The sequence below is a fragment of the Manis pentadactyla genome, chromosome 1 (assembly GCF_030020395.1).
Source record: "Manis pentadactyla isolate mManPen7 chromosome 1, mManPen7.hap1, whole genome shotgun sequence".
In the NCBI taxonomy this organism is placed as follows: domain Eukaryota; kingdom Metazoa; phylum Chordata; class Mammalia; order Pholidota; family Manidae; genus Manis; species Manis pentadactyla.
The window spans coordinates 197,390,405-197,403,574 of record NC_080019.1 but is presented as its reverse complement, the minus strand read 5'-3'; the positions used below and the strand labels follow the sequence as shown (position 1 = coordinate 197,403,574).

Sequence of the window (13,170 nt, the reverse complement as noted above, 5' to 3'; positions counted from 1 at the left end):
CAAAGTTTCGAGCTTTCTTATTTTAATATTTAGAAGACAAACAAGAAATAGACAGGAGACCGCTTCCTTGGGGAGGACAGCATGGCTGGCGGTGCCACCCTGGAGCCAGGAGATGCATGATTGAGCTCAGCGGTGGTCAGGGCTCGGGACCTACGCAGCGGCCATGTGTGTGCAGTCCCCAGGCAAATGCTCGGATCCCGGGACATGACAGGTCTACGCTGTGGGCCACATGGCTGACTCATCCTCGGCCTGGCAGCCACCCCAAGGCTCAGCCTTACCCCTCTCCACCCTGGAGCAGAGGCCCCAGGCATAGTGCTCCTGGGTGCAGACCCGGGTCCAGTTGGGTTCTAGCAGGAAGGAGGTGAGGGGCACCCCACCCGGGCTGCATGTTCTTTTTCCGGCTACAGAGGAGGGAGAGGCCTGCTCCAGAGGCCGACCCCTGGAGGAGGCTTGTCTCCCCATTGTAAGAGGTCAGAACTGTGTTTTGTCTGATAGTGAAACTAGCGAGTCTGCCATGTCCCACATGAAGGTGTGGGGAGGGGGTTCCCTTGTACTTGAAGAAAATCATCAGGGTCCAGGAGTGGAATTTAGCTCAGGCAGGATAGCATTTCTGCAGCCCTGCAGGGCCCAGTGGGAGGGAGGTGCACCTTCCACTCCCACGGCCTCCAGTCCTGGTCTGGGGTGGCCCCCCATCAGAAGAGGTTCCTGCTCAGGGGCTGGAGCCTGGTTCCCATGAGCTGGCCCAGCTCCTCGAGCACCTGCTTCTCCCTCTGGTACATCTGGAAGAAAGGACAGGAATGGCTGTAGGGACCCATCAGGGTAGACTCTTTGGGCCCTTGGGAGTCCAGCTCAGCTCAAGTCCCTTCTTCGGGGAGCCCCTTCCCAAGGCCTGCGGCTGTGGAGCCTCAGCTGTAAGGCACTGCATATGGGCCCCTGCACCCACGCACACGGAGGGTCTAGGCCCCTGCACCCATGCACAGGGAGGGTCTACACGGGCCTTTCGGTGAACCACAGAGCTAGCAGGAGGGGCTGGGGGCTGGGGCTGGGAGTGGTGGTCTCAGGAAGGAAAGACAGAGCTTGCCTGGGGTTGCAGAACAGGCTGGATGGGAGGATGGCAGCTGGGCAGGGACGCAATGTGGGGGTCAGGGGGGGATGAGGACAGCTCCCCAGGGGAAAGGGCAGCCAGGGGAGGTGCATGAGGAAACCCTGGGTGGGCTGGAGTCCCGCCCTGGCCCAGCTAGAAGTGATGGTCTCAGGCTTGATCCAAGGTGCCCTATGGCTGTGGGTGTGGGCGGGCCATGCGAAGGGGTGAGGCCACAGCGGGTACCACCTGGTGGGGGAGGCAGAGCCAGGGCGTAGCCAGGGGGCCCAGCTCTGGCCGTGCACGAGCACTGCATCAAGGGCTAGTGTGTCAGCGAGGAAAGCTTCCTGACACCCTTGAGAGGCTAGCGTGTCCGATGACATATACAACCTGGCTAAGCACAGCCTGGTGCATGTACTAACATGGGCCCTCACACGCGTCTTGGTGCCTGACCCTCAGAGGGCCTACACAGCCGGGCTGTGGACTGGATGCCTGTGCGTGCTGAATCCTGGTTCCAGGTTATAATTATCACGATTTCTCTCATAGAGATTTTTAAACTTAACCTATTGGAATTTTGCAGAATTTGCAGAATTCATACAGTCTCTGCTCAGAACTTCCTTCAACGGTGATAAATAAACAGCAACATCTGGGGAGCCTGATATATGAGACAAACACTGTGAGTCTTTCTTTATAAAGCAGGCATTTATGAAGATTCCTTAATTTACTATGTTGTCCAATTTTCGTTTTGGCACTTGGCCACAAGGGGCAGGCGGGATGGCTCTGGCTGGGGGACACAACGCTCACCCCAGCATTCCCTCCTACGCGCCCACAGGACCAGGTCCCTACCTTCTGCCATTCAGCCTCCGTGCCATGTGTGAAGCCCAGCAGGTGACAGAGCCCATGGGTGGCAGTCACCTGTCAGAACAATTAAAAAGCTGCCTGAGGGGCTGACCATGACCAAGCCTGGAGGCAGGGAGAGCTTCCCCACACCTGCTGGGAGGCTGGGACCCCCCCTGGGCCTGCGCAGAGCTTGGGAGCAGGTAGCAGCACCAGGAGGATGTGAGCAGGCGGGACAGAGGGCGGGATTCGGGGGGCAGCAGGTAGCCTGGGGCCCTGTCCAGGGAGGTGAAGACAAGGAACCCCCTGCGCGGTGGGAGGGGACACTGCTCTTCAGGGCAGGGGGAGGAGGTGGAAGGAGACATGGCGGACGAGGAGGCAGGTGGAGAGCTCCTGGCTCTGCTGGCAGGTGCTGACATGCAGCTGGAGCCGGCTGGGAGGGAGGCCTGGTTCACCTGTGCGGGGGATGAGGGTCCTGAGTGGTGGGCTGGCCTCCCAGTATGGGTAGTGGGGCAGTGCAAGTAGATGTCCACAACTGTCCCCAGAGCCCCCAGGGGCACCACTGCTGGACATAGAGACCCCAGAGCTGAATCTCATGCTGGCCAGTCCACAGTCCACAGTGCTGGGGCTCCTGTCACTCAGAGTACAACCCTCTCCTCCCGGGCTGAGGAAGCAGGCCCCCAACACCTGCACACACAGTCTCTCTGGGAAGCTCTGCTTCACTACAGAGAAGCACTGGGATCCCCCAAAGATGATTCAGGGCAAGGCTGTCCTGCCAAAGGAAGATACTGCAACTGAATCCATGGGGAAGTTAACTCGATTCAAAAATCACACACTGTGCTTTCAGCACCCCCTCCATTTTATCTGCATCAAGCTGAGGAGAGACAGACCTGGTGGGCCCTGGAGGCTGGCATCTGCCCGACTGGGGCAGTCTGTACAGAGACCGTTCAGCGGGTCCGAGTCTGCTAAGCCTGCTGAGCTCCAGAGGCAAAGCTAACACAAGGCCACCTCTGGGAACTTCCGTGCTCTCCTGTCACCCAGGACTGACACCGAGCACACAGTCTCCAGACCGGAGGGGAGAGGGTGCATCGGGCTTGGCCCTACACAGGGACAGTGCGTGTGAGGTCTCATCGGGTCTGTTTCACCAGCCAGGGTCTATCGTCTCTGCACTCCACTTACAGTCAGAAGGTCGTAGTAGTCTTCATTTTCCTTGCACTGCTGGAAGATATACTCCACTCCTAGGAAAATGTCTCCCAAATTATAATCATCTGGAAAATGAGGCTGGGGCATTTCACCTGCTTTTAGATTCTGCAAATGAGGAATACAGATTTGGAGAACCTGACTTCAGGAAAGGTAACCCACCACGGGCCTGGAGATTTCCAGCTGGAAGACCCTACTGGCTCATCTCAAGGCTGGGGTGGGGGTGGGGATGATGGCAGAGCAGCGGCTCACAGGTGACGTAGGACGTCCCCACCTTGTTTGCATCAGTTACCTTCCCTTCCTTCCATTCTTCCCAAGGCACATCACACAGACACTCAGCTTCTACAGAGCTCTCCACCACATTGGCAGTTTTATATTTCTATTCTTTCTGCTTGTTATTTTGTCTCAAACAGTCTTTCCCACTTACCCACACAAGGACTATAAACGTCAGTCTGTTCACCAAGCTAGTGCCTATGGTTGGATATTTGAGGTGTTACTTTTTCTTCTTGTGAGAGAAAATGTGAACATTTTAATACATTTTTTCAATTATAAACTTGACATTTTATCTTCTTCCTTTTGATTTACTTTCATAGATGTGACAGGAATGGATTAAAGAGTACAGGTGCATCTTAAATGCTTGTGAGGTATTGCCAGACTGCGTTCTCAAAGGGGCTCCAGTCTGTGCTACCACTAACAACGCGTAAGGCTTTGCACTCACGTAGCACAGACAGTAACCAGATCGCTGTCCCATCTGTTTTTTAATTTTCAGTGTTAAATTTTTTCAGCCATGCATTTCATTATATAATTGCCTTTAAAATCGGAACACTTGTTTTCTTTGAATTGGCTAATAGCATTTGAAGGGGAGGGGGGCCTGGTCATCGTTTCTCCTCTGACTGGCACTGGTCAAAGCGGGTGGTCATACTGCGTTCTACTTGGGCGTACAATTGAACGTTTTCACGATAAAACTTAAAAATCATATCTGTAGCATGATCAGTTCAGGAGATAAAGTTGGCTAGATGGGAAGAGGAAAATACTTTTTACCTCATGGTAAGGAAAAGAAAGCACATCCGTTGGGACATTTTTCTCCCGGTAGGTTTTGTTAATGTGCTGAATATTCTTGTTGTCGACACAGATGACCGCCAGGTCGAACTTCTGCACCCCCAACACGCCCCTCACGAGCTCCACTGCCCTGCGGAGCGGCGCCCGCCTGAGGGGCACGGCTCGCTGCGGATTTCTAAGCACCAAACTCATCTCAGGAACGCCGGGCCAGAGCCGTGGACAGGAACCTGCGGGTCAAGGTCACGAGACAGGTCAGTACTGGAGGGCGACGATAAGCTAAGGACGCGCGCACAGCCCCGACCCTCCGTCCGCGGACTCGCTGAAGGCCTCGGGGAACTCACTCACCGCCAGGAGGACGGAAGCAAGAGGAGGTGCCGAGGAAGCCGCGGTGGCCGGAAGCCAGCCAGCCGGAAGTGCCGGGGGGGGGGGAGGAAGGGGCGCCCACGGAGGGCCGGGCCGGGCGCGGCGCCCGCGGGGAGGAGGGGGCCTCGCAGCTCAGGCCCTGCGACGCGCGTGCTGCTCCGGAACCGCGCCGCCGCCGCCCGTTAAGTGGAACTCGAGCGCGGCCGGGCCGTGCCGGGTCGAACCGCCTGGCACTGACGGGCAGTTGGTGAGCCGCGTTTTCCGTCCGCCGCGCGCAGGGACGCGCTGCTTCCGGCGGCTGCGGTCGGTTCCTGCGCCTCCAGTCGGGCGCCTACGGTGCCCCGGGCGGTGGCGGCGGCGGCGGCAGCGGGCCTCGGAGTCCCCGAGCCGGACGGTGAGCGCGGCCGGGCGGAGGCCGCCCCTTCCCCTGCGCCTCTCCCCGGCCTCTGTCGCCCTCGGAGCGAGCCGGGCGGGGCCGGCGGGCGCGGCCCTGCGCAGACCGGGGCCGGCCGTTTTCGGGCCGCGCTGCGGCCGCTCCCGGTTCTGGGGCAGCCTCTCCGCCTGGGCACTCCCGTCCTTTGAGCCAGTTCCTGGGTGGCCGCCTGGGTAGAAAAACAGTTTATTTCATTGTCTGGAAAGAGTATTTACTGCTCTGGCCTCTGGCAGAAAAAATAGATGAGAGGAAACACTGAAACACTAGGGTTGAAACAGTGTTACATTGTAATTCTCTGGCTGAGGTTACTAGTCAGGACAAAGGCCTCTCTTTAAGCAGCAAAGCCTAACGGCATTCATTTGCTTCTTAACTCTTGGAGGTTTTTCGTGTATTTACCAATTCAGTAACATGATTCGATACTTTTTTAAAAATCTTAAAGTATCATGTTTTAAATCTCTGTAGCAGAGTAATTTATTTGTACCACCCTTATCACTCACTACCGAAGAATACGCTGGCTCTCAGAAAGTAAGAGTACTCAGCCCTTGTTTGCCTGACATTTAAATAAATATTCATCCTTGTATATTTGTCAGTGATAATAATGTGATTAATAATGCTTAGTCTTCCCGCAGGACACAGCTGTGATGATGTGCATTTTTGTCTTTCAGCTTTTCATGAAGATGAAGGGGAGCTCCCTTGCTGAACAGACTGTTTGAGGAAAAGGACTATTTTTGTACACATATTATTTACTACTCTACATTAATTGGATCAGAAGATGAACCCAGTTAATCCTTTCAGTGGGCAGCAGCCTAGTGTTTTTCCATCATCTTCCAGTAGTTCCATTGGAACATTTCAGGCTAAGCAGCCATTTCGATTTGGTCAGCCTTCCCTCTTTGGACAAAACAATACATTAACTGCAAAAAGCTCAGGATTTTCACAGGTAGCTAGCTTTCCAACATCTTCTGGAGTAAGTCATTCTTCTTCAGCCCAAACATTAGGATTCTCCCAAAGCTCAAATGTTGGACTCTTTTCTGGACTTGAACACACTCCGGCCTTTGTAGCTACTTCTGGGCTTTCAAGTTCATGTGTGCCTGGAAACCCAGGATTTAGTTTTAAATCACCCAACCTTGGGACTTTCCCAAGTACTTCCACTTTTGGACCAGAAACTGGAGAAATAGCAAGCTCTGGTTTTGGGAAAACAGAATTTAGCTTTAAACCTCTGGAAAATTCAGTGTTCAGACCAATATTGGGGGCTGAATCTGAGACAGAGAAAACTCAGAGCCAAATTACTTCTGGATTTTTCACCTTTCCCCATCTGGTTAGTAGCGGACCTGGGGTACCGGCCCCATTTTCTTTTTCTCAGGTGACAAGTAGTTCAGCTACCAATTCCAATTTTACCTTTCCAAAACCAATTGATAGTAACAATTCATCATCTGCCTTTACCCCTGCTGTGTCAAACCAAAACGTGGAGGAAGAGAAGAGAGGCCCTAAATCACTATTTGGAAATTCTAATAGTAGCTTCACTAGCTTCCCCATGTCTTCTTCAGGGGCTTTGGCTGAACCCTTTGCTGTTAGCAAAACAGGTGTCAGACAAGAATGTGAAGAAGCTGTTTCCCAGACAGGGCCACTTCCCAGCCTCATGAAAGGCCTGAAAAGGAAGGAGGAACAGGATCGTTCCCCAAGGAGATATGGTCATGAGGCAATAGAAGATTTGGACCCTCTTCCCAGGGTAGATCATCCTCCAGATAAAAGGCCCGTCCGCCTGAATCGCGCCCGGGGAGGCACCTTGTTTGGTCGGACAATACAGGATGTCTTCAAGAGCAATAAAGAAGTCAGCCGCCTAGGCAGCAAGGACCCTAAGAAGGAAACTGGCTGTGTGGAGTCTGGGGAAAATGACCACATGGCCGTTCCAGGAGGGAGTCAGTCTGCCCTGTCACCTTCCCGGCTTCCAGGTGTGAATAAAGAGGAAGAAATTGAAAGTAGAGATAAAAAAGGTGAGCTCTAAAAATGTGCAACACATGGCAAATTCTACTGGAAAGTTCTCAGTAAGTTTTCCTGGGTATTTGATTTTTTCTGGTAAATCACATGTAAACATTAGGGATTCTAACATACCACAGGATCTTGGAGCAGGTCTTAAATCCATGAGAACATCTTTTGCTGTTACATCGTTGGTGCCTCCTACTGTTCGAAAGTGTTCCATCTAAAACATTTCTGTACTTGTTCTCTGATCCCCTAGATTGTCTAAGAGGAGCTCCTGGGCGTCAGAGTAAAAGAAGTGAGAGCATAGACAGTCTTGGGGGCTTCTTTCCTGCTGAGATCACGGCCATCCAGTGCAAGAACGTCCCTGACTATCTCAATGACAGAGCCATTCTAGAGAACCACTTTGGCAGAATTGCTAAAGTGCAGCGTGTCTATACCAGGCGCAGCAAGAAGCTTGCAGTGGTGTATTTTTTTGATCATGTGAGTACTCCCAGCAAGGTTCTCTTGAACTTTGTCATTTTGAAACCTATATTTGAATCTATCATTGTTTGCTTCCTAGAATTTAGGTAAGTACTCATCATATTACCTTGGAGAGGCTGGAGGAGCACTGTTTATTTCATAACTTGGAGTCATTTGTGAAAAGCTTACAGCCCCTACAAATGCAGTGTTCTAGAAATGCTGGGTGAGCGATTCCCATGCAATCACATTCCTCTGAGTGGCTCTAATCACACAGCATTTTTTCCATCTTGAGTTTTCTTGTTTTGTTTTTGATTTTGGGTTTTTTTGGTCATAGTTTATTATCACTGTAAACCAATTTAAACAATACAGAGAAAGTAAAACCCTATTGTAGTCTCATCCTTCAGAGTTAACTGCTGTTAGTCCTTTGACTTATACCTTGACTTGAAATGTGTGTGTAGCACATACATGCATAACACGTTGGTTGTCATGTGTATGCATACATGGACTGTTCCTGTTATGTAGCTGTATAGCTTTATTATTGTTTCTGAATATTCTTGCAGGGAAAAAGTAAGTTTTGGGAATTTATAAAGTAGAAAGCGTATTTTCATACTTTTTAAAAATGACAGAAGTATTTATTGCCTGACAACTTGGAAAAACCAAAAAGTCCTATGGGAAGAGGCATAAAATCTCCCAAATTCTATCCTCTTGAGATAACAACTATGAGTACTTTGGTCAATGTCTTTTCAAACACATAGTCATGTTGTTTTTACACAAATGGGATCACACTGTCTATCCTGTTTGGTAGCCCCTTTGTGTAGCAATCTTCAGTGTTTTCTGAACCTAGTCAGTAGGCTTAGATTAGCATGGGATTAGGTGCTACATGACATGCTATCCTGTTTGCTTACTTACTTAGCCAATATTTTCTGTTGTATATATTTCTGATTAGTTTATGTCCCTTGTTTAAATTCCTGTGAGTAGAGGTTCTGTGTCAAGATACTGGGCAGAGTGTTAGGGCTTTTGCTATTTGATTCTTCCTATTTTTTTCTAAGTCTGCTGGCACTAATTGCATTCATGATGGTGTGCAACCAGCACCATTGCCTATTTCCAGAACTTTCTCATCAGGGCAAACAGAAACTCTAACTGTTAAGCAATAACTCCCGAACACCTCCCTCCCCAAGCCCTCGGGGACCTCCAATGTACTTTCTGTCTCTGCAGTTGCTTACCCTAGATACCTTAAAAAAGTGTCCTTTTGTGTCTGGCTTATTTCAAATCAGTATGTTTTTAAGGGTTGTCTGTGGGGTTTGTATTTCATTTCTCTTTATGACTTAATAGTATTCCATTGTATGGATCTACCACATTTTGTTTATCCATTCAACTGTTGATGGACATGGGTCATCTGCACTTTTTGGCTACTGTGAATAATGCTGCCATGAGTATGGTGTGCAAGTATCTCTTAAAGACCCTGCTTTCCATTCTGTTAGGTCTATACTTAGGAGTGGAATTGCTGGGTCAGATGGTAATCCTCATTTTTTAAAAGTAATTCTTTGGCTACTGTAATGTGCTTATTCTTCCAGCTGAACCCTAAAAAGTGCTTATATAACAAATGTATAATACATAAATACATTGTCACTGTGAGCAATTCATTGATCCATACATAGCTGAGGCCCCTGACCACCTCCATCTCTTGTTACCCAGGAGCAAGCTGTTGCTAGTGTCAATTATATTTTCCTAGGTATTTCCATAGCTGCGGCTATAGTCATACTAACAGGGAGTTGGTTTTGTGTCTGTGTGTTTTGTGATACATTGTATCCCATGTGTATCATTCTGCAGCTTTCTTTTGTGTTTAAGTGTGACCTAGCAGTTTTCCCATTAATGTGTGTAATGTGTGTACAATCTGATGGTGAGAATCATCTCACCAAATGCCAGTGAGGACATGCTCATAGGTTGTATCACGGTAAAGCCATTAATTTCAAAACAGAGATGAACAAATGCATGCTTGTCAGACAGGCAAGGGAAGCCAGACTGTGGTCAGACTCGGAGCAGACAGAGGTGCCACCCTGCTGTACGGAATTCTGCTCGCTGCATTTGAAGTTTTAATCCCATTTCCTTTGGTCTCCAGATGGCCTCATACTTTGTGTTGTGGACTGTTTTCCAGGCATCTGCAGCCCTGGCTAGGAAGAAGGGGAAAGGTCTGCATAAAGACATGGTTCTCTTTTGGCACAAGAAGAAAATAAGTGAGTTTCCAGCTATACTTTGCAGGCTCTAATGCCTTGCATGCGAGGCCCCTTGAGCTTCGAATGTGAGCCCTTTTCCCAGGGCCAGTGGGTTCTTGCGTCTCACTGTGTTTCCTGGGATCCTTTGTAATCCCCTGTAACAACTATGAGAGTATTTCTCAAAAGAAAGTTAAGAAGTCTAGTGCCCAGTGACTTGTGACATCATAAACTCCGTTCTGACTTGTGTCCTTAGGCCCCAACAAGAAGCCCTTTCCACTGAAGGAGAAGAAAGCCCCGGACGGTGAGGCTGGCCGGGGCGCCGAGGACATGTTGTTCCAGCACCCGCCCCTTGGCAAGCCTGCAGTGAGGGCCGTGGCTGGCAGCCTCCTGAGTAAAAGGTGTGACTCCTTCTAGTGACTATTCTACGTGGCATGTGGTATTTTGACTTTAGAGGCCACAAAGTGGCAGAGACTTTGCAGCATCAGGCCGCAGCATGAAAGGGAAGTGGGTAGCATGCTGGCCCCTGATAGGGGCCACAGGAGGACAGGTGGGCACGGGAACACGGGGGAGAGGCCTGGGGAGGGCAAGAGCTTGGGAAGAGCCCTGGGGCTCCTGGCTCATCTAGCTTGGCCCCCATCCCATGGACAATGGATGAGCAGTAACTTTTCCCCTTAAAATGTTTAACTGGCTGTAGTAACCATGAGTTCTGAATAACCACGTCTGGCAGTTTCCCACACACCCCTTTGTAGGTCCAGCTTGTCACGGTGAGGGGGTCTCCCCCTTGCTGCGTTCTAGCTGGGGAGCTGCTGTGCGACCCTCAGGCGGGGCTGGTGTGCTGCACTTTGCCAGGCCTGTCTGGGGTCTGTCCCTGCTCCCTGTCCTCCCCTTCCTGTCTGCAGCAGGCCTATTTTCTCTGTTTCATCCCTCTTCATACATTTGACCAAGGTTTGTTTTCTTCATTTTGCACTTCACAACTCGACTGCTGATTCACATTAGCTTTCCCTTCTCACTTGGCCAGTGTCCGCTCTTCATGCGCACGGAATGTTGAATGCCAGCTAGGAATGGGGAGAAGCCCTGGCCTCTGCAGTACACCCTTCTGCCGAAGTGAAGTCGGGCATGAGAATGCACAGCCATGCTGCTTCCTCCTGGTGTTAGAGTGTTTTTTTTGCAGGCTGAATTTAATTTCTTTGAGCTAGAAATCTATAGATACTTCAGCTGCTGAAATGGGTCATCTCATTTTTTAGAAGTGCAAAATTTTTCAAAGGTTAAGAAGCACAGTGAGTAATAGGAGCATCATCAAAGCCTGTCTCATTTCGGTGCTCATAGTTGATCAGCTTTAGAGGAACCGACGGTCTTCAGCACAGGGAGGTGTCTGGGGATGGGAGTGACATGAATGCCTGGTCACATGGACTAACGCGCTGTCCTCTCTGCAGCTCCCCAGTGAAAAAGCCTGGCCCTCTGAAGGCCCGCCAGCCCGAGGGAGGCCCCCCAGACTCAGGCTCAGAGGGCGTTGAGGGCCTCGGGCAGTATGTGACGCCCCTCAGCAGCCTGATCGGCACCGTGGCCGAGACGTCCGAGGACAAGTACCGCCTGCTTGATCAGAGGGACAGAGTCATGCGGCAAGGTACAGTGGGTGTGTTCTGGCAGAGGCAGTGGCCCTGCTGAGGCCACAGTGAGGCCGTCTTTGGGAGCCACGAGGGAGTGAGCCATCCTTGTCCCTGGGGCCCCACTATGCTGGGGCCTGTGGTGCGCCATGTCCAGGCTCTGTGGTCTGCTCACCTAAGGGGGGGACACAAACATGGATATAATGCAGATACGTTTTTTGTGTAATTTTATTTTTGGAAGAAAATCTGCAAACTATTGATCCAAGCTAATTAAACAATTTTAAGGGCAATTTTTAGACATTCATAAAGCATGCAGAAAAGAATCAGATTTTCTTTTTGACTGAAGTCATGACAAAATAAAACGAAGCAATATCAACCCAGGGGAAAAACCTTATAATTCATATCACAGACAGAGGACTGATCTCCCATTACAGAAAGTGCTATAGAAGTCGCTATGAAAAAGACCAAGCCCAGTAGAAGAGTGAGTCTACAGAAAAGGAAGTGTCACGAATCACCTCAAAACCCCGTCACCCAGCAAGAGGTGCAGATCACACCATGGAGATGGCATCTCCCTGCTGCGCCTGGTGCTGTGCCTGGGGCAGGCTGCACTGGCCGGCCGTATCTGTCAGACTCAGGAGAGCTCGTGCCTTTGACCACCCTGCACTCTGTGCCTGGGAGTCAGTCCATGCCACGTGCGTGTGACTCACACATAAGGTTGTCTGTAATGACAACGACTGGGACCCAGTCCACAGAGTGGGGTTCTATACAGCCTGAAAGAAGTCTGAGTTTCTTTATGGAAAACTCGTCAAGATTTGTGGAGGGATGAAAGCAAGGCGTGGAAAGCATGTAGTGTGCTGTTGTTGTGCACAGAAAAGGGGGACGTGTTGTGTTCACCTGTGACTGTGCTTGGGAGCGTAAGTAGGCACGGAGGAGTGAAGGGTCTGCTCCCATGGATCATATGGAGAGGGCAGCAGGGTGAGTGGGGTGGTCCATTTTGGACATTTTTAGTATCTTAGGATATTGAACCATGTGAATGTATTACCTAGTCAAAAAGTAAGTATTCTGTGAACATTAAAAAAATTGGTGCAGTGACCAAAAATGAAAGGAGAAAGCACATGTGCTCTTCTCTGTAAAGTTCTAAAGTTCTTAATTAAAATACTCCCCCAGAGCAAGCCTAAAAAAAGTTTCAAAATGGAAACCAAGATGTCTTCATTTATTGTATTTATATAATGGTATGAAATGACTGTGGTCGTAGATGAAGGGAAGATGCAAGCTGGCCTGTGGTGTTCACCTGGGAAAGCTGGTCTGGTGCTGGGGACGGGAGGAGGACGGGGAGGGCTTTGGGCCCTTTGCAGTCTGCCCCTCTCCTCTGGGCAGGAAACAGTCAGTTTGGGGAGCCTTGGGTTGGAGGACTCATGGCACCACCCAGGTTGAGGAGGGTGGGCACAGCGCCTGGCAGGATGGAGGACGGGTGGCCCCTGGGAGATATGGGAGGCAGGAGCCAGAGGGTGGGGGCGAGATCTCTGTATCAGAGCTGCTGACTCCTGACCAGGCCCTGTGGACAGGAGGGTGGACAGGCTATAGTGTGGGATACCCTGTCTAGAAATGGCCCTTGGGGCAGGGCACAGAAGGCATCCACTGAGGAGCTGCCTGCTTCCTCACAGGGCAGGAAAGGGAAAGGGAGTGAGGACTGGGTGTTGGACTCCTGGGGTTAAGGTGGCAAGCTGTGTCAGCTTCAGCTCCGACAGAGGAGGGTGAGAGCTCTTCGGGGAAGAGCCAGGCCCGAGGGGAGCCCCGGGCAGCTGCAGAGAGGGGCGGTGGGACGTGCCTGCTCCCCAGTACTTTCTCTAATTCTCAGGGTGGAGGCTAGAGACAGACCTATTCAGCTAAGTCCTCTTCCTTCCTCCTTTGGTGCAGATTTTTTTGAAAATTAAATTTTAGCTG

General features: G+C 50.7%; 2 protein-coding genes across 5 annotated transcripts in view; one reads left to right on the top strand and one right to left on the bottom strand.

The window, feature by feature from the left end:
* Positions 1-4,653, bottom strand: YBEY (ybeY metalloendoribonuclease). The gene is made up of 5 exons (XM_036919364.2): positions 4,523-4,653; positions 4,160-4,404; positions 3,098-3,226; positions 1,928-1,996; positions 1-779 (listed from the first exon to the last, which is right to left on the bottom strand). The coding sequence occupies exons 2-5, from the start codon at positions 4,367-4,369 to the stop codon at positions 693-695; spliced, it is 495 nt and encodes a 164-aa protein (XP_036775259.1). The 5' UTR covers positions 4,370-4,404; positions 4,523-4,653; the 3' UTR covers positions 1-692.
* Positions 4,654-4,656: 3 nt separating this feature from the next.
* Positions 4,657-13,170, top strand: part of MCM3AP (minichromosome maintenance complex component 3 associated protein) — a 51,521-nt gene continuing 43,007 nt past the window's right edge. For 3 of the 4 annotated variants that reach the window (XM_057505573.1, XM_057505578.1, XM_057505567.1), the window contains exons 1-6: positions 4,657-4,787; positions 5,639-6,964; positions 7,207-7,430; positions 9,565-9,643; positions 9,876-10,020; positions 11,056-11,246. In XM_057505573.1, the coding sequence (XP_057361556.1) occupies positions 5,746-6,964; positions 7,207-7,430; positions 9,565-9,643; positions 9,876-10,020; positions 11,056-11,246 (1,858 nt within the window). In that variant the 5' untranslated portion in view covers positions 4,657-4,787; positions 5,639-5,745. The other variant, XM_057505571.1, reaches the window with a different exon arrangement.